Source organism: Lampetra planeri, chromosome 75, assembly GCF_965212315.1.
Source record: "Lampetra planeri chromosome 75, kcLamPlan1.2.h2, whole genome shotgun sequence".
NCBI lineage: Eukaryota > Metazoa > Chordata > Hyperoartia > Petromyzontiformes > Petromyzontidae > Lampetra > Lampetra planeri.
Genome location: NC_136180.1, coordinates 928,670 through 956,267, shown reverse-complemented (window position 1 = coordinate 956,267; position 27,598 = coordinate 928,670). Strand labels below are relative to the sequence as shown.

Here is a 27,598-nt window from a genome sequence, read left to right as displayed (position 1 = left end):
ACCACTACACTTGTACACTACAAGTACGGTGCTTGTACACTGCATGTATGGTGCTTGTGTAGTAAGTTGCAGGAGGCTCGGACGACGTCGATGGAGGCACACGTATTTATTAACACCAACGTATTTACAGAGCCGGGGATACACAACACTTGAAGGGGTATTGGCCCCTTCACCCGTCTAACAGGGAGACCCAACGTCTACCCCGGCTAGCCTACTCCCAGGTCCTCCACTACAGAGCTAAGGGAGGCTATCTATCCCAGCCCTGGTCAAGCTGGGATTCCCGGCACCCTGAGTCTCCAGACCGGCTCTTATAAGAACGTCAGTCTGGGCTCTCGGGGCCACGCCACCGGCTTTCCCTGGTCGGTCCTGACAAGGACAGCGAGCCAGGGGAGTTCCGGGGCCTACTCTAGCTGGTCTTCAATCTTCGCTGGTTAAAGCTAACACTCGACCCCGAGCCCTCCGGCTCACCACCTTATATAGCAATCGCCCCCCCCCCCCGGGGGGGCCGTGGGGGATGGCAGGTGCGGACGTTGATGTAAGCACCTTCGTAGCGTACGGCCATAACCACGCCCCTTGTGTTTGTTTGCCATCCGTACCAATACACCGTTACAAATACACCTCTACATCACCCCCCCCCCCCCTGTACAGCCCGCAGCCGTCCCCAGCTGCAACAAAGTCCCAACAAGATGGCTCCCCCCCCCCCGAATTCGCGTGTGCCTCACATAACTATAACAACAACAACAATAACCAGCAACCAACAGAGGAAAAAAAAAACCCGTCCCGACGCACTCCCCTTGAATAAATACCCCATCCCACAACCACACAACATATATACAAGCGCCCAGGACGTCCCCCGCAAGGTCCCTACCAGCGGCCAGTCTCACAAAAGTCTGCGCGTTTTGGCGCGCGTTCTTGCAGCGGGGCCGTCACACGGTGCAGCCCCGGTCGGACCAGTGGTGGGTGTCAATAGTTCGGGTGCGGGAGCGTCCGGGTATGTCGAATGAGCGATCCCCGACCCCCCCGGGTGGGGTCGCAGGACACGGGCGCGTCAATCCCGGTGCACCTGGAGGTGGAACAGTCGGTGACAAGTCAGTCGAAAGCAGCGAAGTCGGGGAGTCGGTGGACCCCTCACACGTTTGGCCACGCGTGTGTGTGTGAGGAACATGGGGCGCAATGAATGGCTTCAACCTGGAGGGCTGCACGTACCACCGATGCTTACCCCATCGGACACGCACACATTGTGGCTGCAAGACCTGTATGACTTCCACTGGCCCCCGCCACGGCCGAACCAGCTTAGACGAGGTTGCCAGTGGCACCTGGGGACAGTGCAACCACGCCTTGTCCCCCGGTTTCCATTGGAGCACATGTGCCCGACCCAGCCTAAGCCTCTCATTCGCCCTCTGGCGGAGTTCCGAATTCTGTATGGCCGCCTCCCACGCCTCTGTCAATTTCTCAATGTTAAATTTGACGTGGTCGGACAATTTAGAGTTTGCATGCGGCGTCGAGAGCTTTAGCTGAGTCGCAACAGGTGGGTTAGCCTCGCGGCCATACATGAGGAAGAAAGGCAAAAATCCGGTGGCCGCATGAGGAGCCATTCTGTAGGCCGCCAAAACCCCCGCAATGTGAAGGTCCCAATCGGTCTGGGATTCAGAGACCTGTTGGGACAGCATGGACGTGATAGTCCGATGCAGCCGCTCCACCATCCCGTCAGTTTGCGGGTGATATGGGGAGGTTCAAATTTTTTCCGTACCCAGGAGGTCGCACACTTCGCGGAGGAGTTTCCCTGAAAATTTTTTACCCTGGTCAGTCAGCAGCCGCTCCGGAGCACCCTTGCCGAGGACGTAGCCCTGGACAAAGGCCTCCGCGATGGCTGCTGCCGACTGGTTAGCTAGGGGCCAGGCCATAGGCCATCTCGTGAAATATTCAACCGCTGTCAATAAGTACCTATTTCCCCTAGGTGTAGCGGGAAATGGCCCGAGAATATCCAGTGCAACGAGCTCGTTAATCCGGGAAACCTTTATGGACAGCAGCGGAGGGTTGGACCCCCTCGCCGGTGGTTTCCGCTGCGCGCATTGCGTGCACGACCCCAAGAGATCGCCCACGTCCCTTACCGTGCCCGGCCAGGAAAAATCGAGTTGGAGCATGGCAAGGGTCTTGTGGGTCCCCAGGTGAAGGAGCCGCTCATGCGCAGCCCACACCACTCTACCCCTCAATGCGGAAGGCACCACCAGCCGGTGGCGGCAGAATCTCCCATCCCAGTGCATTAAAAGCCCCTGGAACAATCCCCACGAGTCAACTTTTTCCGCCCCCTGACCAGCCCCCCCGATGCGACGGCGCAAAGCAAGGAGGGAAGTGTCCTCCATTTGGAGGCATCCCCACTCCGCCATGGACAACCCCAGCAAGGAATCCCTCCCTTCTTGCTCGATAGGACCCGAAGTTGAAGGCACATCGGCGGCGGCCGCAAGGACCGAATCAGCGATCACATTCGGAGGTCTACAACGCCCCGAACCCAAAAGGCAAGCGCACTCGGAGGTGGGCGGCAACCGCGACAGAGCGTCAGCGTTCCTGTGGCGGATGCCCTTACGATATGTGGTGACAAAATCGAAATCTTGGAGAATCTCCAACCATCGAGACAACTGTCCCGATGGTTGTTGAATCCGCAAGGCGTACTGCAGTGCCGCATGATCTGTATGGACGGTGAAACACTGACCGTACAGATATGGGCGGTACTGCTGAATGAAATAAACGATCGCCAATAGTTCATGACAGGTAACGAAGTACCGTTGTTCCGCCGGAGACAACACCCGACTCCCGTAAGCCACCACATGCTCTACGCCCCCAATGAGCTGCGAAAGAACGCCCCCAATGCCCGTGTTGCTTGCGTCTGTATTGAGCAAGAAGGGTTGTGAAAAATCTGGATAACTCAATGGCGGAGCCCCCACCAGGGCATCCCGGAGGGAGCGAAAAGCAGCCTCCTCCTCCGGTCCCCAATGAAAATTGACTCCCTTGGACGTCACGGCATGCAAGGGTTTCGCGATTGTAGCAAAGTCAGCTACAAACCGTCGGTAATACGACGCAAACCCAATGAAACTCCTGACCTCCCCCACCGAGGTGGGAGTCGGCCAGGAGCTGACACATTTCGTTTTGGCGGGATCCGTGGCAATCCCCGAGCGTCCGACAATGTGACCCAAATACCGCACCGATTCGCGGAGCAAATGACACTTCTGTGGTTTGAATTTTAAATTTGCAGCCCGCATTTTGAGGAAAACAGCACGCAACCTCTGGAGGTGGTCATCGAATGTTTTACTAAAGACGATGACATCGTCTAAGTAAATTAAACATGAATCCCATTGCAACTCCGCCAAGACCAATTCCATTAACCGCTGAAAAGTTGCCGGCGCAGAATATAGCCCCATCGGCAAGTGGTTAAATTGAAAAAGGCCGTGCGGCGTACGGAAAGCTGTCTTGGGTTTAGATTCCTCGTCCAGAGGGAGCTGCCAGAATCCAGAAAGCAAATCCAACGTGGAAAGAACCGCGCCCCCGCTAGGGCATCAAGCGATTCATCCATCCGAGGAAGCGGGTATGCGTCGGCTACGGAAATCTTGTTCAAGCGACGAAAATCGACACAAAACCGCAGTGAGCCGTCGTGTTTTTTCACCAAAACGATCGGCGCCCCCCAAAACATGCTCCTTTTCGGCGGGACTCAACCGAAAAGGATTTTGGCGGATTGGCGCGCTGTCACCCTTTTTAATATGGTGTCGCAGTAATTTAGTACAACCAATATCAAATTTGTGTTGACTAAAAACGTCGGAAAACTCACGCAGGAGAACTCGAAGGCTCTCACGCTGTGAGTCGGACAGGTCCACTGATCCCACACAAAGCGCATCCAGCCATCCTTCATCACGGTCCGAAAGCGGTCGCGACGGAGGATCGGTACTCACCTGACCCACGACCGGTTCCTCACAGGGCGCCGGCATTGCATGCGCAAGCACGGTCCCTTGAGGAACGACGGCCGTTCGTGATCCCACATTAAGGACTGCAATGAAGGGGTCCCCGTCCCCTTTCACCATGGTCTGAGCCGCTATCAAATCAGGTCCATTGACCCCGGCTCTAGATGGTCCCAACAGGACCCGCCGATCCGCAACTCCCTTAGCAAACGGCCGACGCAACCTAAGAGGCACAAGCATCTGAGCTCCCGGTGGTACGCGTACAGTCCTCGCCACGAGCGCCTGCACCGTCGCAAATGCCCGACGCTCAGTAGCTGGGGAGGACAAAAACATTATATGTCGGACCGACGGGAGTTCGATGCAACCCTGGTCGATCAATATACGGATAGGCATTTTAGCCAAGAAATCCGTCCCCAACAGGCACGGAACCGCCAGCGAGGAGGAGACCAATACCGGCCTGGATAATTTGATGTCCCCAATACAAATTTGTGCGCAGATCTGCCCAATGATGCCCAGCGAGCCCCCGTTAGCAGCATAGCATGGAACCACCATGGGGAGCAAAGGACGGCTTTGAACGGGAAGGATGTTATAAATCAAATCCGATATAATAGTCGCCGATGCTCCTGTATCAATTAAAACCCGCACCTCAACCCCATCGATGTGACCGACCACGACCGACGACCCCGCCGACGCGGCAACAACACGATGGGCGAGCTCCGACCACTGCCCCGGTTGGAGCGGCCGCCGCATTTTGGAACACACCGACGCAACACCTGGCGATTTGCGACCCCTGTTTGTTTCAGTGAGTGAGTGTGTGACAGGTGTGTGCGTAGGCCAAACATGTGAGGTGCCACGACTTACCGTATTCTGCTGCTGGAGCTTGGTAGAGGCGGCGCGGCGTCCGGACGAGGCGTCGCTCTGCGCCGTCGAGGAGCCCAGCATCCTGAAGCCACGTGGCCCTGAATGCCACAGTTGTAGCAGCGTGTGAGCGCCCCAGACGGCCTGGGCTGATCCTGGCGGCTCGGTCCGTTCCGAGCCTGTGGTCCCGCGGATCTCCACTCCCCCGGCCGCTCCGCCGCGCAGACCTCCAATGGGAGGGTGGTAGCCACCCTGGCATGGCCGGCCACCCCCTTGCTGGCCTTGCGACACAGGGACCGCAAGCTCGCGTGGATGTGGTGCGCAACCAGCAAGGAACACATCTCTGTGTCGTCTTGTGCCAAGACGACAACGTCCAACTCGTCCGCCAGCAGCAACAGCTTTTCCGCCACCATGGCGTCCATTCCTTCCTCGTCCATCCGCGGAAAAGCTGCCTTCGCCAGGGCCAGGAGAGCCGTTCGGAAAGCCAGAAGCGATTCCTTGGCGCCCCGATGGCGATCGTGGAACAACTGCCTGCAGTCCGAAGGCGGGCCGTAGACAGCGGACAGAAGCTGCAGCGCCAACTGCAGCGTGGCGCGCTTTTACTTTGGCGCTGAGGTGAGGGTAGCCAGGGCGTCATTGTCGAGCATCACCGGCAGCGCGCGTAGTGCTTCGTCGTCCATCCAAATCGCCATCTCCTGATGAGCAAGGAACCGTCTTCTGAAGCCGCCCCAGTCCCCGTCCTCGCCCACGAACTCTTTGAGGGGTGGTAGTCGCTGCTGTAATGCGACGTCCGTGGTCGTGGATCGCGCCCCGTCGATCCCGGCACTCGGTACAGTGTGGGCGGGCAGAGAGTATGGCATCGCCGGTCGCTCCGTTGGCGACGCGCTGGCCGGTGTTGATGATGTTGGGGCTTCTGCTTGGCACTCGGCGGTCACCTGACGCAGGCTGGCCCCGCCCTTTGCTCCCACTGTAGCGATGGCGGGAAATTTGACCGCGAGCCGCGTCGAGGTGGCGGGAAGCGGCACTGCGTGTCGGCCGCCTTCGCCCCGTGCAACTTCTCCAGCCCCCAGCTGCGTGATCTCCTCCAACGTGGCGGCCGCAGCGTAAAGCAGCTCCGCCAGGCGGGAGTGAGCCAGCCGAAGTCCCCGGCCGACGCTCCCCACCCCTCCTGTCGTTGCGGCGCGGGTGTACTCGGCCCCGGCTGCTCGGATCCGACTTCGGCCATCTCTGGTGCCGAGTCGGCCGAGGTGTCCTCCATCTCCGGCTCCCTGGAACGAGTCGTCCCTCGTGTCCATCGTTGATTGATCACTTCTGACGCCAGATGTAGTAAGTTGCAGGAGGATTGGACGACGTCGTTGGAGGCACACGCATTTATTAACACCAACGTATTTACAGAGCCGGGGATACACAACACTTGAAGGGGTATCGGCCCCTTCACCCGTCTAACAGGGAGACCCAACATCTACCCCGGCTAGCCTACTCCCAGGTCCTCAACTACAGAGCTAAGGGAGGCTATCTATCCCAGCCCTGGTCAAGCTGGGATTCCCGGCACCCTGAGTCTCCAGACCGGCTCTTATAAGAACATCAGTCTGGGCTCTCGGGGCCACGCCACCGGCTTTCCCTGGTCGGTCCTGACAAGGACAGCGAGCCAGGGGAGTTCCGGGGCCTACTCTAGCTGGTCTTCAATCTTCGCTGGTTAAAGCTAACACTCGACCCGGAGCCCTCCGGCTCACCACCTTATATAGCAATCGCCCCCCCCCCCCCCCCGGGGGGGCCGTGGGGGATGGCAGGTGCGGACGTTGATGTAAGCACCTTCGTAGCGTACGGCCATAACCACGCCCCTTGTGTTTGTTTGCCATCCGTACCAATACACCATTACAAATACACCTCTACACTTGTACACTACAAGTACGGTGTTTGTATACTGCAAGTACGGTGTTTGTACACTGCAAGTACGGTGTTTGTACACTGCAAGTACGTTGTTTGTACACTGCAAGTACGGTGTTTGTACACTACAAGTACGGTGCTTGTACACTGCATGTACGGTGTTTGTACACTGCAAGTACGGTGCTTGTACACTGCAAGTACGGTGCTTGTACAATGCATGTACGGTGTTTGTACACTGCATGTACGGTGCTTGCACAATACATGTATGGTGTTTGTACAATGCAAGTACGGTGCTTGTACAATGCATGTACGGTGCTTGTATACTGCATGTACGGTGCTTGTGTAATAAACGACTGGACCACGATGTCTGGCTCAGTGTCCTTTATTATTCGGTTCGTGCTGTACACCCACACGGCTGTCTTTACTCTGTAGCTTCTCCACGGTGCTGACTCCAATGTCGGCCCGATCCACAACAGCAGCTCCGCTGCTGTTTCTCTCACACAGCCCCCCTTGGCTGTACTCTCTGCTGCTCTTCTCCCTCCGCAGCTCTCACAGCTTCTTGCTCTCTCTCTCTCTCTCCGCAGCTCCTCCTGGCAGCCACACCGCTGCCTCTAACAAGCAGCCCTCTCTCTCTCTCTCTCCGCAGCTCCTCCTGGCAGCCACACCGCTGCCTCTAACACGCAGCCCTCCTGGCTGTCTCCTCTGCAGCTGCACACCACTCCGCAGCTTCCTCTTATCTTCGGGGTTGGCTCCCGATGGCCGTCGGCGCCCCCCCTCTCCACTCTCGCCCGCGTGGCCTCACTCTATTCCGCTCACACCCCGACTACCTTCCCCTTCCGGTTTACCCGCTTAAAGCCCCGAACCTTACCCCCACGTCACATGACTCCACCCCCCGTGACGTCACCTCCGGAAGGTCGCTTACGCCCGCATTACACCACCCTCCCCCGTAGAAAAATCCCAGCCGACCTCGGCTGACCAATAGCAAATCGTAATGCGGCGAACCGAGCTTCCCCCCCTAAAGGACACTAAGCATATAATGTAACAGCAAGAACAACAACAACGCAATCAACATCAACGATCGTACAAAAGCATGCAATAAATACAACTGTAAGAAAAAAATAACAAGACAGCAACAATCAACGAAACGTAAGCGATTTGGAACGTGTGCGGGTCGCCGGCCCGTCCCGGACGGTCGGCGGCCCACTCGCAGAACGGGAACGCGATGAAAGTCGAGGAACGACAGGGGGTAATCCCCCTGTCGCAGCTGGAAGTCCACCGCCGTCCCGTGTCTCTAAAGAGTTAGTCTTGGGCTTGTCCTGTGACCGTGCCCGCAGCTGGGTCGGAAGGGCTGCAGGGCTCGAAGGTCCCGCAGACCTGGCAGGCGTCCTCCGAGCAGGGCCCCTCGTCCCCCGCAATGTCACGGCCGGCCTGTCTGGAACAGGTACGACAGGCGCTCTAGCGAGATCAATGGACGCAGGCAGGGGAGAGTCAGCAGCAACAGACCCCGGCAAGGCAATATTGGGGGATGACGCATCATGTAAGGGAGCAACATATGGTTTCAAGCGCGACGTATGCACAACCCAGCGACGAGACCCAATCTGGACGCGTGCTGTCTGTGGGTTGGGAACCGCAATGAGGCGTACGGGACCATGCCAGGGTTTGTGCAATTTCGGCGAGGTCCCCGGACGTACCTGTGGACAATGAAGCCAGGCTAGGTCCCCAACCTTCCAAGGGCACTCCCCCTCAGACCGTCGCGCATATCGCTCATTCCGGGCCTGGGCTTTGGCCGTAGCCACGCGGGCATTCTCCCGCGCCTCCGTGACTCGGCGAACCGTGTCCTGGATGTATTCAGGAAGTGGTTTCCGAGGTCCCTTCACCCCAGTTCCCAATTGCACATCCACCGGCGGCACGTTTTCCCGACCATACATAAGGTAAAACGGCGAATATCCTGTAGCCGCATGAGGCGTCATCCTGTACGCCGAAAGCACCCCGGGGATGTGCAGATCCCAATCTGATTGTTGTTCACTCACGGTATGGCAAAGCATGGCAGACAATGTCCTGTTCAGCCGTTCAACCATACCATCCGTCTGCGGATGGTATGGGGATGTCCGTACTTTCTTAGTCCCAAGGCCCGCGCACACTTCCGCCAATAATTTAGAAGAGAAATTCCTGCCCTGGTCCGTGAGGAGTCTCTCAGGCGCCCCCTTATCCATAATATACCCAAACAAAAAGGCGTCGGTAATGGCCGCGGCCGACTGATCGGGCAACGGCCAGGCCATCGGCCAACGGGAGAGGTACTCAACCCCTACCAGCAAATATTTATTACCCCTCGCCGATGGTGGAAAAGGTCCCAATATGTCCAGTGCCACCAATTCATTGACTCGAGACACCTGAATCGACTGGAGAGGCGGCACGTAAGGATGTTTCGGCGGCTTACGTTGTGCACACGCAGGGCACGCGCGCACGTGCCCTACGACATCTGTCGCCATGCCGTGCCAAAAATAATGACGTTGCAACGTCAACAAGGTCTTCTGCACCCCTAAATGTAAGAGAGTGTCACAATGGAGGGTTCTAATCAACTCGAACCGCAAGGACGTTGGTACCACCAGGCGCCAACGTTCCTGGAACCCCTCCCGCCACATAAGCAGACCATCTCGGAGAGCGGTTTGCGGCCCCACAGCCGTACTCGGACTCCCATTGTCCTTAGCAGACCGCTTCCGCAAGGACACCAATGACTCATCCATCATCTGTTCCCGGATCCAGACAGACCGCGGCAGATTCAAAACCCCGTCAGCCGGTCCCGGTTCCATCGGAGTGTCCGACTTCTCGACGGCCAGCGTGAGCGGCTGAGGGGGGTTTGGAATCGGCGAACACCTATGCGTCCCCGACTCACATTTACAAGGGCCGCGCCGCGGTAATCTGGAAAGTGCGTCAGCGTTCGCATGGCGCACACCCTTCCGATGTTGAATTTGGAAGGAAAATTCCTGTAGCGTGTCCAACCAACGTGCCAACTGTCCGGATGGCTGGTCAATTTTAAGGGCATATTGCAAGGCCGCATGATCCGTACGCACAATAAAAGAACGACCGTAGAGGTATGGTCGAAATTGCCGTAGGAAAAAAACAACCGCCAATAGTTCTCTGCGAGTGACACAGTAGCGGGTTTCCGCAGGAGACAAGACTCGGCTACCATACGCCACGACACGCTCTACACCCCCTTTAGACTGTGATAACACCGCCCCAATACCTGTGTCACTCGCGTCCGTATCAAGAATGAATGGGTGATCGAAATCGGGATAATCCAATGTTGGGGCCGTGGCCAATAGATCACGCAGACTCCGAAAGGCCGCCTCCTCCGGCTGTCCCCAAACAAACTTCCGTCCTTTACCCGTAAGGAGATGCAAAGGCCTCGCAATCGTCGCAAAACCCGGCACGAATCTTCGGTAATACGAGGCAAATCCCAAAAACCGCCGAACATCCCCCACGGTGGCCGGAGTCGGCCAATCCCGGACGCACGCCGTCTTTTCCGGATCCGTGGACACTCCCTCAGTGCTCACAATGTGCCCCAAATAACGGACGGACCGTTGCAGTAGGTGACATTTCTTTGGTTTGAATTTCAATTTGGCAGAACGCATCCTCGTAAACACTGTCTCCAGCCGCGTCAAATGTTCATCGAATGTGCGGCTGAAGACAATGATATCGTCCAAATATATAAGACATGTCTCCCACTGCAACCCCGTCAAAACGAGCTCCATCAATCTTTGAAATGTAGCAGGGGCCGCATTCAATCCCATCGGGAGACAGTTGAATTGAAATAACCCCTGAGGCGTACGGAATGCGGTTTTTTCCCGTGAGGACTCGTCAAGGGGAAGCTGCCAAAATCCCGAAGAGAGGTCCAGTGTGGAAAAGAACTTAGCCCCCGACAATGCGTCGAGGGAGTCATCCATACGCGGCAGAGGGTACGCATCTGCCACCGATATCTTATTCAATTTGCGGAAATCAACACAAAATCGCAATTTGCCATCCTTCTTCTTAACCAAGACGACTGGAGCGCCCCATGGGCTGTTAGATGGCGATATAATGTCCGCAGCCAACATGTCTTCCACTGCCCCCCGTACGTGTTCTCGCTCCGCAGGACTCATCCGATGCGAATTTAATCGAATAGGGGCAGCATCGCCCGTCTCAATGTGATGGTAAAGCAAGGAAGTGCGGCCCAAATCCAAATCATCGGAGCTGAACACATCGGAATATGTCAACAACAATTTACGCAGCGCACCACGTTGCTCCATGGACAGGGAAGAATTTTCGTCACATAATTGAGCAACCCAACGATCATCCGAACTCCTTGGCTCGGAAACCCCAGCAACAACTCCCCGGCTATGTGGACAATCATGGGTCGCAAACGCCGTAGTGGCATGTGCCACAACCGTACCGGCCGGGACACGGACGTTTTCTCCCCCCGCATTAAGCACCTGTAAAAACGGTAATTGATCCGGCCGGACGATGGTCTGTGCCCCCACTAACGCCAACCCGGTTGTTATCGTGGCGGACGGTGACAACAAGACCCCTACTGCTCCTAGCCGATCAGGCAGGGGCTTCCGATACCGCAAGGGTATAAGCATCTGTGTACCAGGTGGGATGTCCACAGATGCGACGGACAGCGCCTGCACTTGTACGGCCGAAGCAGGTCGCCCCCAGGGCGACGGCAGAAACGAGATTTGACGGCCCCCCGGCAGTTCAATACAATTCTCATTGATTTTGATCAAAATGGGCATCTTAGCCAAAAAATCGGTGCCTAACAAACAAGGAACCGCCAAAGATCTCGATATCAACACAACACCCGAGGCCGACACATCCCCAATAGATATCTTAGCATCCACCTGACCCACGATGCCCATGCTACCCCCGTTCGCAGCGACGCACGACCCATAAACCGGACGCACAGCCCCCGACGGAATGCCCAACAGATGGAAAATGACATCCGATATAATAGTCGCAGACGCCCCCGAGTCGACCAAAATGCGCACGTCCACACCTTGTATGGACCCCGGTACAGTGGACGAACCCGTAGCGGCCGCGACAACTCTCCGTGCCAATTTGCGCCACTGCGTAACTGAATGACAAGGCCCCGTCGATGGCCTTTCTTTAACAACAACAATAGGATCGCGCAACACAGGTGGTGGGTGAGGTGGAAAGCCTTGCCGAGTGTCTGGTGCGTGCCGACATGCCTGTTTCGGAGGATCTTTAGCCGACTTGACCGGTGCCGAGGCCTCCTGCTGCGGCGGAGCCGGGAAGCGGGCCCAGCAGTCTCTGGCGTAGTGGCCCCTACGCCCGCAGCGGAAACATTCGGCCTCGTTGCGCCGAAGCGCAGGCCTCGCCTCCTGACGGCCCCGTTCTGGTAGCACCGCGCGCGGTCTCGGCCCGCCGCGTCCCGTCCATGGAGCGGAGGCGGCCGTCAGTTGTTGAGGGCCCCGGTCATCCGGAACATAGACGGCCTGCGCAGGGTTCCATCCCAGCGCATCCCCATCTTTGACGGGCCCCCCCGTCCACGCCGTCACTTGTTTCCAGCGACGGAGGTTGAATTGCGCATCGAGACACTTAGCAGCCATCCGGGAAGTTAGCTTCTCATGCCCACACACAGGCATGGGGATCCCTAGATCCCGAGACAGCTCCAACATTTTCCCTAATATGAGAGGCTCAAGCAGGTCCTGTGGCGTCTCAGGATAAGCTGCCATGGCCAGCTCCAGCACCGCACCCCTGAACGCCACGGGCGACTCCTCTGGTGCTCGTTGTCGTTGAGCGAATCGCCGATGCGCATCATCTGGTGGCTCATAAGCATCGGCCATTTCTTGAAAAACACCACGTAAAGTTGCCTTCTTATCGGTCGCTATGGAACGGAAGAATCGGACAGATTCGTCGTCCAGGAGAGTCGGCAACACCTCCAAAGCCTCCGCATCGGTCCATCTTGCTGTGCGTACCGCCGCCAAGAAGCGGCAGGCGAACGCGCTCCAGTCCCCACCGACGGAAAATTCTTTAACCGTTGTAAGGTGGCGACTCCGACTCCTCTTCCCGCCGTCTTCCAATGGTGGTGGTTGTGATGGCAAATTCAAAATGGCGTCGGCCCGCGGCGTGGCCAAGATGGCGGTTTGGCGCCACGGAGCGCGCAAAATGGCGGCCTCTTGCCGCGTGGGCAATGGCGGCGGCAGGACAGGCAACGTGGCGGCCCGCGGAGCACCACTTGCATCATCCATCGTCCCTGGCGCGACGAGATGGCATAGATGCGCCAGGACGTCCTTAAGTGCCTCCAGTTGTACCGCCATCGCTTGCCATCGTTGATCCGCGTCTGATGATGTCGACGGACCCGCCACCGCGCCAACATCCTCCACTCCCGTTCCCGTGGTCGCCTCAGCCGGGCTCTCCTCCACCACCCCAACAGGATCCGTGGTTGGAGGGAGTTCGTCGTCGTCGGACGAAGAAGCCGATGCAGGCGCCGGATTAACTTTCTTCCTCACTTGTTTCGACATGCCGTTGCACTTCCGACACCAGTGTAATAAACGACTGGACCACGATGTCTGGCTCAGTGTCCTTTATTATTCGGTTCGTGCTGTACACCCACACGGCTGTCTTTACTCTGTAGCTTCTCCACGGTGCTGACTCCAATGTCGGCCCGATCCACAACAGCAGCTCCGCTGCTGTTTCTCTCACACAGCCCCCCTTGGCTGTACTCTCTGCTGCTCTTCTCCCTCCGCAGCTCTCACAGCTTCTTGCTCTCTCTCTCTCTCTCCGCAGCTCCTCCTGGCAGCCACACCGCTGCCTCTAACAAGCAGCCCTCTCTCTCTCTCTCTCCGCAGCTCCTCCTGGCAGCCACACCGCTGCCTCTAACACGCAGCCCTCCTGGCTGTCTCCTCTGCAGCTGCACACCACTCCGCAGCTTCCTCTTATCTTCGGGGTTGGCTCCCGATGGCCGTCGGCGCCCCCCCTCTCCACTCTCGCCCGCGTGGCCTCACTCTATTCCGCTCACACCCCGACTACCTTCCCCTTCCGGTTTACCCGCTTAAAGCCCCGAACCTTACCCCCACGTCACATGACTCCACCCCCCGTGACGTCACCTCCGGAAGGTCGCTTACGCCCGCATTACACTTGTACAATGCATGTACGGTACTTGTACAATGCATGTACGGTGCCTGGACGCTGAATGGCGAATGGGAATGAAACACTGTTGTAAATCAGACTTTTTTTCTTAGTGATGGTGGTGTATCAGGCTGGATATGACTGTAAAATTAGAAGAATCAATATGGATATGATTATGAGAGTAAATATAAACTGGCTTCTTCTTGGTTCTTTCGGTAAAGTCACGTAGAAGGGAAGTAATAAAATAATAAAAATAAAACATAATAAAATGAAATAATTCTCACGACGTTTCGGCCACAACGCAAGCAGCCGTCCTCAGGTGAAGAATGAAACACCACCAAGCTTGGAGCGTATATTTAAGCTGGGTTAGAGGGGGGGAGGTGGGAAGAAGAGCGCCTAGACAAATAGACAAATATAAACTGGCTGTTTAGAAGTAAAATGCACGGCAGCTAAAGTTTAAACTTGGTTAATTACATCCTTCTTCAGGTGGGGAGTGCGAATCGTAAGCACAACAGCTTGAGTGTGTCTAAGAGGTGGCTTTGACAAGTAGTTCAATCTTTTTTACATGGTTAATAACATCTTTCCAATGATTACTCAATTTGTACCCATCATCACGGTTGAAGTTATGTCTATGTTTGTATATCTGGATAGCTTCATGCACAAACCTTTGATGGTAGCCAGAAGGTTTGCAGAGCACCTTGGTCTCGGAAAAGACTATCATGAGAGCCCACGTCGTTATAACAATGATCGGCAACAGCGGAAGACTCAATTTTGATGTGTTTCAGATCTGACTTGTGCTCGCGGACACGATCGGAGACGTGACGATTCGTTTCCCCAATGTAACAATCACCACAGATTCAACTCAGTTTATAGACTCCAGGGTATTGCAAGTCAGGAATGACATCTTTCACAGATGGGATTAGATCACGGATTTTATGTACTGTACTGAATCTGACCTGGATCTTACGTTTGTTTAGAATTTTGGAGATCTTTTTGGTCACGCCTGCTATGTATGGTAACGTGATGGTTTTGATCGGAGTTTCAGGTGGTTGTTTCTGTATGGTGGGAGAAACAGCTTGGCGGATAGTACGGTCAGAGTATCCGTTCATCTTGAGGGCCAGATGTATATGTTTTAATTCACTGGTCAGGTGGTGTTGGTCAGATATGCAATGAGCTCTGTGGTATAGTGTTTTGATGAGAAAATTATTTTGAGATGGGTGGTGGTGGGAATCAGGTTTCGAGTAGGAATCTGTGTGGGTGGCCTTCCTGTAAACAGAATGTCCCAAGGAGCCATCAGGTCTCCTCTCAAACAGAACATCCAAGAATGGTAGTTTGCCATCTTTCTCCACTTCCTTGGTGAATCTGATGGATGGGTGTCTGGATTTGATATGGTCCAGGAAATGGTTCAATGCTGAGAGGCCATGTGGCCAAATGACGAAAGTGTCATCCACATATCTCTTCCACAGGGAAGGATGCAGGGTAGACGTCTGGATGGCGTCTGATTCAAACTTCTCCATGAAAACATTGGCTATCACTGGTGACAAGGGGGAGCCCATAGGGGTACCCTCATTCTGTTTGTAGAAGGTGCCATTCCAGGTAAAGTAAGTGTTGGTGAGGCAATGCCTAACCAATGCAGGTGAGAGGGCCAGGAGGTATGCAGTCAACAATGCTTGACTCAGGGAGGAGGACACCCCTGCCATGCATAGTCCCATGGGATGATGGCTATCAACAACAAGGCAACTCCTATGACTAATTGGCAATGGGACGCAAGCGTAGGATTGATCACCCTGTCGCTGGCCGCCTTTGGGGAGGGTGTATAGTATGAAAGGCCGAAACACCCTAGGAACCAAAGGTTCACTACTGACGATGCGCTCCCCAAATTTCACCAGGCTCACTGTTCATGAACACTTGGAAGTGCTTGCACAAAGGATAGTAACATCTCATCCTGTGTTCTTTGGAATCAGGTGAGCATTGCTATTATTTAACTAATTCTAGATTTGAAATTTTCGTGACTGCAAGGATCCATACTCTTTGGGTTTTTTTCGGTAAGTCACGTAGGTGAAAATAATTTATTTGTTGTTTTCATTTGTATTTTATTATTAATTAAATATTAGAAATCCGCATAACGTCCATGGTAAGAGGATGGCAAATATGTACAGACTCTGATGATTTCATAAACTGATGATTTCATACAGAAATATAGATTTTTCATCTCTATATACAGTATGAGGATTATAAATTACAATTACTCACCCCCTCTTCGTGCCACACCCAAATCCCGCGTAGCGTCATGAACCCCTCTCCTCAACATCCCGACGTCTCATGACGTCACCGTCTCTCTTCACCAACTCACCCAAATCTTAATTTTAATGGCTAAGCGGTAGTGCGTCGTTGTCGAAGTTCAAGGTTCGAAACCAGCAACCACACTAATTAATATTATGGGTATATATATATCCATAAAAACTACGTGGCATCCGCTTCACACTTAACATTAGAGATCCTGTGATATTATTCTTAAATATTCTGGCACGTATGTTGGCTTCCAAATTATGCAAAATTTTAAGTACATGGTAAACCCTTTCTCTATCTGCCAGGGTTACGTTCTTGAAAACGGTCACAATTACAGAATTCACCCATGCAGAAACCTCGTTCCAAATGGTAAAATGGGGTGACATTCCTGGTACGAGTGGACATAGGGGGGAGATGGCAAATGTTTAATAACAATTATAACAATAAAAGGCCGACCGATGATGCCTTGCTGGTATACAGAAGGTTTTGGGTTCGATCCCCACCCAGACACCTGTATATTTGGAGTTTACATGTTCTCCCCGTGGTCACATGGAATTTCTTCAGGTCCTCCGGTTTTTCCCTCCACATTTAGAAACATGCATTTAGAGGATTTGGCTGCTATATAAATTTACACGTGATAAGCCACTTCGTTGAGTGATCATTTGTGGCCAGGTCATTTCTGAAAAAGAGCTATAGTGGGCCTTTCCTGGAAAAATAAATGGTTTAGTTTAATAATAAACAATGTTTTTTTTGTAACTACCTTTGACGATGATGATTTTACAACGATGAAGGTGGTGGTGATGTTGAGGAGCTCAGGAGGATGACTCCTCAGAAGATGCACGTGTTTGATGGCAATGCACAGTTATAATTTGGAGAATACGAGCCACAACACTTTCCCGCATTCTTCTAAATGCATCTCACAGTTGATTCGGTTATAAACGAACTAGCGGTTAGTACCCGGCGTTGCCCGGGCAAAAAAGGCAGACACGCACATGGACTTCCACACAGACATCGACCCACACACATAGAAACACATCGACTTCGACACACACACACATATCGTTAAAGCCAGGATGGATCGTTAGCAGGCCAGCCTAAATGTTTCTAACCAGCAAAAATGTTCCATTAGGGGGGTGCACGTTTCGCAAGTGTAGAGAAGGGAGGGAATTACCGTGGCCGAGAAGACCTGGAGCTTCATGCGGAGCGAGAGACCAGGTAGCTTCCACACAGCGTTACGCAGCCGATGAAAAGATAATGGCACTCGAATGATTTGGATTGAGACCTCTGCTGTTAAACCGGAGCCAGTCAAGAGCACACTGGCCAGGTATGGGAATCTCTCCAATCTCTACACAACTGCTGCATTTCAAATTGTGAGCTGTGGGGATGGATTGTCCGATGGTACAAAATACCCAGGAAGGTGCTTAGTTTTGGTGGGGCTGATGGTAAGGCCCCCACCTCTTGGTGGCAAGCTCCAGGTTCAGCAGCAGCACCTCCAACTCGTCATCCGAGTGAGCAGCAATTAGCAGATCATCGGCATACATAACGTGGTTGAGCAATAGGGAGCCATCTCTTGACCGCACCCGGGCATCGATCAGCCTCCCATTGTATCTGTGTAGGGGTGTTAGAGAGAGAGCCGTTATGCATGGCAGCTTATGGGAAACAAACACAGTGGGCGGGGCTACGTGAGTGCACGGGGGGGGGGTGCTCTCAACGACGTCCGCACCGGGCAGCCCGGGGCCCCACCCCTCAGCGGGGGTTGAGTATAAAAAGGGGATGTGTCAGAGGGCTGGGGGAGAATGTTAAAGCTAAACCAGTGAAGACCGAAGATCGTCTAGCTAGAGCCCTGGACTCCCCTGGGACGCCGCCCTTGTCAGGGCTGCGCAGGACCGAGCCAGCGGCGTGGTCCCGAGAACCAGAGCTAGTGCTCTGGGACTCCGGGTACCGTAGCCCGACTGACCAGTGTCAGGCCAGACAGCCTCCCCTAGCCCGTTAGTGGAGGACTAAGAGGCAGGCTAGGGTAGCTAGCGTGTGTATTCCCAGCTAGCCGGGTGAGGGGGCCGATACCCCCTCGAGTGTTATATGCCCACTGTTGTGCTGTGAAATAAACCCGTGTGCCTCCAACTCCGGCGTCAAGAGTCGTCAACGGTATTACATCTGGTGTCAGAAGTAAAAATATACGAACATGGACACGCGCCGGACAGCTCGAGTCAGGATACCGTGGGCGGAGGACACCGCTGCAGTCGGAGAGCCCGGGACGGGTGAAGAGAGCACGGAGCAGTCGGGGCCAGATACGGCTACGCCGCAGCAACAGGAGGGTGGGGAGGTGTCGGCAGAGGGGCTGAGGCAGGCGCACGCCAAGCTGATGGAGCTGCTGCACGCCGCTGCCAGCATGCTGGACCACATCACTCAGCTGGGGGCTGCTGGACCGCCACGGGGCAACGAAAGCCGACGACCACAGCGCCTTCCCGCCATTTCGGCGGAACACCAATTTGAAAATCCCGCCATCGCCGCAGCTGCTGTTGAGGGCGTGGCCGGGTTGAGCATCGAGTCCAACGGCGGGCATACAGCACCTGCCGCGTCATCATCAACGGACGGCACGTCACCACGGGTGCGACCGGCGATGCCATCGGTTGTTCGAGCCGCGGCACAGCCGGGTGGGGGAGACGGAGTCGCGGCACAGCCGGGTGGGGGAGACGGAGTCACGGCACAGCCGGGTGGGGGAGACGGAGTCGCGGCACAGCCGGGTGGGGGAGACGGGGGAGTGCGACCTTCCGCGGCAGCCGCTGCGTTACATCAGCGGCTACCTCCACTCAAAGAATTTGTGGGCGAGGAAGGCGACTGGGGCGGCTTCCAGCGGCGCTTCCTCGCTCACCAGGAAATGGCGGAGTGGACGGACGCCGAGGCTCTCCGCGCGCTGCCAGCACTCCTCGACAGCGACGCCCTCGCCACTTTAACATCGGCACCGAAGGAGAGGCGCTCTACGCTGCAGACGGCGATGCAGGTGCTGGCTGCAGTTTACGGTCCGCCGTCAGACTGTCGGCAACTCTTCTACGATCGCCAGCGGGGGGCAAAGGAGTCGCCTCTGGCGTACCGCACAAGCCTCCTGGCACTGGCAAAGGCGGCCTTTCCACGGATGGACAACGAAGGTGTCGACGCCATGGTTACGGAGAAGATACTCCTGCTGGCGGACGACTTGGAGATCGTCATCGTCGCACAGGACGACGCGGAGATGTGCTCCCTCCAAGCGGCACGACTCCTCCACGCAAACCTGCTCGCGCAACGACGCAAGGCCAGCAAGGCGGCGAGCGGGCGTACCGTGGCCGCAGCCACCCTCCCGGCGGAGGAGATCTGCGCCATCGACCATCAACGGCAGCAGGGAGTGGGAGTACGGGCGGACCGGAGCGGCTCGAGCCATCCCGATCATCCGTCGTCGTCACCAGCGCTCCCGCGCTGCTACAACTGCGGCATCTGGGGCCATGTCGCCTCGGGGTGCTGCTCTCCTCGGCAGCGCGGGACGACACCTCGACGGGACGCCGGCCCTCTTCCCAAGCTCCATCATCATAACCCGGCGAGTCGCGGCACCTCACATGTTTGGCCCACGCACACACCCGCCACACACTCAGACACCACACCGATTGGGGGGCCAATATCGCGCACCATCGCACCAACATGCACCACTCTGGGTACTCAGATTGAACCCAGCCAGTGGTCCGTGTTGGCCCATCGTGTTGTAGCCGCGTCGTCGGGGTCGTCGGCCGTTGTGGGGCACATCGACGGGGTCGAGGTGCGCATCCTGGTCGATACGGGAGCATCAGCGACCATTATTTCGGAGTTAATTTACAATATTCTCCCTGCCCAGAGCCGTCCTTTGATGCCTGTTAACGTGCCATTCTTTGCTGCTAACGGGGGCTCACTTGGCATCATCGGACAGATTCGAGCCCAAATTTGTATCGGGGATATTAAATTGTCTGGGCCGATTTTTGTTTCCTCCTCGCTGGCGGTTCCGTGCCTGCTGGGGACGGACTTCCTGGCCAAAATGCCGATTAGGATATTAATCGACCAGGGATGCATTGAGCTCCCGTCGGGCCGACGCATGGCGTTCCTGCCATCCCCCGGTACGAGTCGGACGGCGTTCGCAACGGTGCCGGCGTTCGTAGATAGAACGGTGCGCGTTCCTCCGGGGGCACAAATGTTGGTTCCTTTGAAACTTCGGCGGCCCTTCGCTAAGGGCATTGGGGCCCAAGGAGTTCTGCTGGGGCCGTCTAGGGCCGGGGTTAGTGGACCTCATTTACTTCCGGACCAGACCATAGTAAGAGGGGACGGAGACCCCTTCATCGCGGTCCTCAATGTGGGCTCGCAGACGGTGGTGGTCCCGCAGGGGACCGTGCCTGCTCACGCGACGCCGGTGCCCTGTGAGGAACCCGTCGCGAATCACGTGAGTGCTGTCCCTGCGCCACGACCACATTCGGACAGCGATGAAGGGTGGCTCGAGGCGCTTTGTGCGGGATCGATGGACCTGTCAAATTCAGAGCGTCAACAGCTTAAAACGCTACTGCGGGAATTTTCCGACGTTTTCAGTCGGGACAAATACGATTTGGGTTGCACTCATCTGCTGCGTCACCATATTGATACGGGTGACAGCGCGCCAATACGCCAGAATCCTTTTCGGTTAAGTCCCGCCGAAAAGGACCATGTCAAATCGGCTATTGATGACATGTTAGCCGCCGACGTCATTTCTCCTTCCACCAGCCCCTGGGGAGCGCCGATCGTCCTGGTTAAAAAGCAGGACGGCTCGTTGCGGTTTTGCGTTGATTTTCGGCGCCTTAACAAAATTTCGGTTGCCGACGCATACCCGCTCCCACGGATGGACGAATCACTGGACGCCTTGGCGGGAGCGCGATTCTTCTCCACATTGGATTTACTTTCGGGATTCTGGCAGCTTCCTCTGGACGATGATTCAAAGCCTAAAACTGCTTTCCGTACACCGCACGGCCTGTTCCAATTCAACCGGTTGCCGATGGGACTCCACTCAGCGCCGGCAACTTTCCAGCGTTTGATGGAATTGGTTTTGGCTGGATTGCAATGGGATTCGTGCCTAATTTATTTGGATGACGTTATCGTCTTTAGTAAAACTTTTGACGAACATCTCCAGAGGTTGCGGGCGGTTTTCCTAAAGATGCGGGCTGCTAATTTGAAATTCAAACGCCAAAAATGTCATCTGTTACGCGATTCGGTGCGTTATTTGGGACACATCGTGGGGCGCTCAGGTATTGCTACCGATCCCGCCAAAACGCAGTGCGTCAGCTCCTGGCCGACTCCCACCTCGGTGGGAGAGGTCAGGAGTTTCATTGGCTTCGCGTCGTATTACCGACGGTTCGTCGCAGATTTTGCGACGATTGCGAAACCCCTACACGCTTTAACATCAAAAGGGGTTCGGTTCCACTGGGGTCAGGAGGAGGAGGCTGCTTTCTGCTCCCTTCGGGAGGCCCTGGTAAAAGCTCCTCCCTTGATTTACCCCGATTTTTCTAAGCCTTTTTTGCTCGACACCGATGCGAGCAACACGGGTATTGGGGGCGTGCTTTCCCAGGTGGTTGACGGCATGGAACGGGTGGTTGCGTACGGCAGTCGGGTGTTGTCTCCGGCAGAGCAAAGATATTGTGTCACCCGTCGGGAACTGTTGGCAATTGTCTATTTCATCCAACAGTATCGCCCATATCTGTACGGTCGGCATTTCACCGTCCGCACAGATCATGCGGCACTGCAGTATGCCCTGCGAGTTCAACAGCCATCGGGACAATTGTCCCGATGGTTGGAGATCCTCCAGGATTTTGATTTTGAAACCACCTACCGTAAGGGCGTTCGCCACACCAATGCGGACGCTCTGTCGCGCATGCCAACCACCTCCAAATGTGCATGCCTCCTGGGGTCGGGACGTTGCAGGCCAGCAGGGGACATACCGGTTCCGGTCCTGGCAGCCGCCGGCGACGACGAAACATTGGTTCCTAATTCAATCGCACAACAGGGAAAAGATTCCCAGTTGGGGTTGCCCGTCAATGAATGGGGGCGCCTCCAGATGGAGGATACCTCTCTCCTCGGGTTGCGTTGTCGCGTCGTCTGTGCTGGGCAGGGCAGGGGTGATGCCGACGCATGAGAATTGGTGCATGGTCTGCTGATGCATTGGGACGGGAAATCCCATCGACATCGGCTGGTGGTCCCTTCGGGGTTGCGGGGCAAGGCGGTGTGGGCCGCACATGAGCGCCTCCTACACCTGGGGACCCAAAAGACCCTCGCCTTACTCCAACTCGATTTTTTTTGGCCAGGCATGACGAAGGATGTCGGGGATTTACTGGGGTCATGCCCTCGGTGCGCGCAACGAAAACCGCCAGCACGTGTGTCTAACCCACCCTTGCAGTCAATCAAAGTGTCCAGAGTTAACGAACTCGTTGCGCTGGATATTTTGGGCCCATTCCCCGCCACACCCAGGGGCAATAGATATTTGTTGACGGGTGTGGAGTATTTCACGCGCTGGCCTATGGCCTGGCCCCTTGCCAACCAGTCGGCAGCAGCCATCGTGGAGGCCTTTGTTCAGGGTTATGTCCTGGACAAAGGTGCTCCGGAGCGGCTGCTGACCGACCAGGGCAAAAATTTTTCCGGTAAATTGCTCAAAGAAGTCTGTGAGCTCCTGGGCACGAAGAAAATTCGTACCTCCCCGTATCACCCGCAGACTGACGGGATGGTCGAGCGTCTGCATCGGACCATCACGTCAATGTTGTCACAGCAGGTGTCGGACTCACAGACCGATTGGGACTTGCAAATTCAAGGGGTATTGGCGGCGTACCGGATGGCCCCCCACGCAGCTACGGGATTTTCACCCTTCTACCTCATGTACGGCCGCGAACCTGACCCGCCTGTTCGTGCCCAGCTGCAGATCCCCGCGCCTCAGGGAAAAACTAAATTGGCTGACCATGTGAAATTTAATTTGGCCAAATTGACAGAGGCACGGGATGCTGCCATACAAAACTCTGACCTCCGTCAGAAAGCGAACGAACGACTCAGACGGGGTCGGGCGCACATGCTGCAGTGGAAGCCGGGGGACAAGACATGGCTGCACTGTCCCCAGGTGCCATTAGCAACCTCCTCTAAGCTGGTGCGGCCGTGGCGGGGCCCTGTGGAGGTAGTTGAGGTGTTGTGACCGCAGTGCGTGCGTATCAAATGGGGAAAGCGGCGGTGGTTCGTGCACCCCTCTAGATTAAAACCATTCGTCGCAGTACACATCCCCACTTCACACACGCGTGGCCAAACGTGGGGGGTCGGCCGACTCACTGGGTCCGTCTCCGTCGCTCTCACCTGATGCCTTGCCGGCTGTGCCACCTCCAGGTGCATCAGGAGTGACGGGCTCACGCCCGATCACCCCTCCTGGGGATGCCAAGGGTCACGCGGCGTCGGATGAGGACTCACCCCAAGACGGACTGTTGCCACAGGACGGTCCGCCACCCGGGGTTACCCCGTGTGAGGGGCCCGCTGCAAGGACGCGCGCTAAAATGCGCAGACTGTTGTGAGGACGGAAGATGTGTACATAGGTTGTGTTCATTGTGTGTTGTGTGAATGGTGTGTTCCCCGCTCATTGGATGCGTATGCGTTGGGCTCACCATGTGTTGGGTGTGTGGTGGGTTCCCTGCAAATCGTATGTATGCTGTTTTACGGAATTGGTATTTATTCGGGGGGGGGGGGGTGCGTCGGGTTGGTTTCTCTTCTTGCTGTTGCGTTCTTGGTGTGTTCTTGTTGTTGTTCTTGTTATTGTTGAAAAATAGTGAGGCACACGCGCGTTCAGGGGGTAAATGCGCTTTTATTGTCGTTTTTTTTGTATGTTGGCAGCCGGGACAGCTGCAAGCTATGCGGGGGGGGGGGGGGGGTGATGTAGGGGTGTTAGAGAGAGAGCCGTTATGCATGGCAGCTTATGGGAAACAAACACAGTGGGCGGGGCTACGTGAGTGCACGGGGGGGGGGTGCTCTCAACGACGTCCGCACCGGGCAGCCCGGGGCCCCACCCCTCAGCGGGGGTTGAGTATAAAAAGGGGATGTGTCAGAGGGCTGGGGGAGAATGTTAAAGCTAAACCAGTGAAGACCGAAGATCGTCTAGCTAGAGCCCTGGACTCCCCTGGGACACCGCCCTTGTCAGGGCCGCGCAGGACCGAGCCAGCGGCGTGGTCCCGAGAACCAGAGCTAGTGCTCTGGGACTCCGGGTACCGTAGCCCGACTGACCAGTGTCGGGCCAGACAGCCTCCCCTAGCCCGTTAGTGGAGGACTAAGAGGCAGGCTAGGGTAGCTAGCGTGCGTATTCCCAGCTAGCCGGGTGAGGGGGCCGATACCCCCTCGAGTGTTATATGCCCACTGTTGTGCTGTGAAATAAACCCGTGTGCCTCCAACTCCGGCGTCAAGAGTCGTCAACGGTATTACATCTGTACCAGATGGAAATTATAGCGGTGCAGCCATTGAAGGCTTCAGGAACTACGTGGTCCAAATATATGCAAAATAATGTGGGAGCCAGAGGACATCCCTGTTGCACCCCAAGGTGTACAGAGAATGGGCTCAGACTCACGGCCACGTAGTTTGACGCGGGGCCGCTCACCATCATGAAGGTCATTACAGATGGTGAGCAGTGGGTGAGGGACTCGGAAAGCACGAAGAACAACCCAGATGCCAGGCCTACTGATGGTATCATAGGCCTTGAGCAGGTCAATAAAGCACACACATGGACTAAGACGCACACATGGGCCTACAGACACGCAAATAAATGGACTTACACTGACTAACATGGAGGCATGCACACACAGCAACTAACACACACGCACATGGACTCAGACACACACACATATGGACTCACACACACATAGACATCCACTTGAGATAGACACACATGGAGTTACACACACATATGGACGTACACACATACAGCGACTCACACACATACATACATAGAGTGACACACACACATTGCCGTACACACACATACAGACTGTCACACATAGACATCCACTTGAGAGATACACACATGGAGTTACACACATATATCGACGTACACACATACAGCGACTCACACACAGACATACGTGGACTCACACACACATTGACGTAAACACACATATGTACTTACTCACACACATGTGGACTAAGACACACACACATGGACTTAGACACACATAGATAGACTGATACACACACAGCCCTACACCCATACGACACACAGACATCTACTTGAGATACACAGACATGGATGTACACACATATGGACTCACACAAACGCATTGACTTACACACACATATCGAGTGACACACACATGTATAGACTTACATACACATGTGGACTAACACACATGTGGACTAACACACACACATGTGGACTAACACACACATATGGACTGACACACACATACACATGGGCGTACATGGCCACATCACAGACAGGCAGACCGTCGCAGCGTCATAAAAGCGCAGCAAAAAATGGAAAATTTAGCAACCTAAAAATAAGGAGTTTTGTGCACACAAACATTATTATTGTAATGTTTGTCAACTAATGTGTTTAATAATAGAAAACATTGGACTTGATTTGTTAGTCTAAGAAACTTGGAACTTTGTACTTACCATAGGCGTGTTGAGGCCTTGTGCCATGCGTAGCCCCCCTCCTGGCCGACATTGGCGAGGAGGCGGAGTTGGCACGTTGCCAGGCTAGGGGCTGGGCCGCTACCCCCCCACCCAGCATCCCCCGCCCGTGCAAAAATAATGGTATGTAAGCAGTAAAATATTATTATCTACGGAGTCTGTAGAATAAACTGGACACATCGTGTTGGGGGGGAGGGGCGAAGAGGACATGACAATGTGAAGAAATATCCGCAGCGTCATGTGTGTATGTGTTGGCTGTTAAACGCGTAAAAGTAAATGTCCCGTGAGGTGGAGCGAATGCGCATCACTTGGTAGGGTCCGCCCCCCCCCCCCCCCCCACGCAATTGGCGTCAGTTGGTACGGTCGATGTCGCGCAATAAGTAAATAATTAATAATAGAAATGGCACAAATTTGTTAATTAAACTACTTTAAAGTTTAGGGATGGGAAAATAAAAGAGCCTATTCCCACCGCGGGGCTTAGGGCGTGCCGCCTGGCAATTTTTTTTCTACATATAGCCCATCGTTCCTGAGCCAAATCCCCCGCAAGCGGGAGCGCGTGGAGACTTTTATATATAAGAATGTATAAACGAGTGGACTGTGAGAACATATTAAGTAAGCATGCACAATAGCGAGTTCCGAGTGGGATCACTTCAAGAGTTGAGGACTAATCGGGCAGCCGAGGAGGCATGCCTAATCTTCGCAGACTGTTTCAAATATACAAGTCTGTGCACCCCTCACCAGTGTTGGTAGTCTGGTACTGCGTATTTTCGCAAATACTGAAGTCCAGTGGGTCACGAATAAGGAATTAGTTTGCATTTAGTTACTCGCGAAACTCACGAATCTAGAACTCGCGTATAGCGAGGGTTTACTGTACCCACAAATTACTTAAGTACATAAAGTCACATACCAGCATCGCTCCCTAATGAGAACCCATTGCAGACAATGGCTATAAAACACGGCACTTTCCTTCGTGATAGTCTTTCACCATGAGAATGGGGAAAATACTAAATGTACCAATTATTTGATCTGATACGGGTTATGACCTTAAAACGTAATTGATTAACATGCAGTTCAATTTATCAATTCTGACAAGTAGGTGTAGATTAGACTGTAAACATTCTGGTTTTGACAGCATGTTGTTTCTCATCCTTTAGGAAACTACACTGCAGCTACAACAGCTATCGTATTGGGATGTGTCCTTGCACTGGTACTGTCTGCATTGATTTTCTCTCGACGTATCAGAAAAGGGAAATGGCTTACTTTGAAAAAAACACTGGAGCATTGTGGTAGGTATAGTGTTCCTTTATTAAGTAACAAAAAGGGATGAATCTATCAAATTGTATCCTTATGCTACCATGGCGACACTGCTTGATATATTCCGGGTGCATTCTCTAAGTAATTGAATTCAGAAACTAACTGTTACATATTCTGATCATTGTTTATTGATATTTCTCACCATACATATTTTGGCACAAAAGAGTAAGGTGTTACTATAATTGATTGTGAAAGTACACCATACCCCATGTACTTTACTATCTCATACGGCAGACAGATCATCTCGAGACCAGAACTTAATGAGCCGTCTTGCATATGTTTCATTGTTGTATATTTTCAGCTACTGCAACGTCAATCTCAATGATACCTTGCATGACTCCAAATCATAAGTTCGTAATGCGTGCATATTCATGATCAATAGTTTAGTCAACTGCATGAATTTCACTCCCAACTTTGCCAAAGAAATACCAGATTTTTTTAACAATGTTAATCGCTTTCACAACAAATGCAGATAACTCTTGATCAACCTCTAGTTCATCGCAGCTCACCTTGAG

At 54.5% G+C, this 27,598-nt stretch overlaps 1 protein-coding gene across 3 annotated transcripts in view; it reads left to right on the top strand.

Annotated features, from left to right (window-relative positions):
- The window catches only part of LOC144737930 (uncharacterized), a 98,816-nt gene that overhangs the window by 54,298 nt on the left and 16,920 nt on the right, over positions 1-27,598 (top strand). For all 3 annotated transcript variants that reach the window (XM_078620820.1, XM_078620822.1, XM_078620821.1), the window contains exon 6: positions 26,924-27,055. In XM_078620820.1, the coding sequence (XP_078476946.1) occupies positions 26,924-27,055 (132 nt within the window). The remainder of the gene's footprint in view (positions 1-26,923; positions 27,056-27,598) is intronic.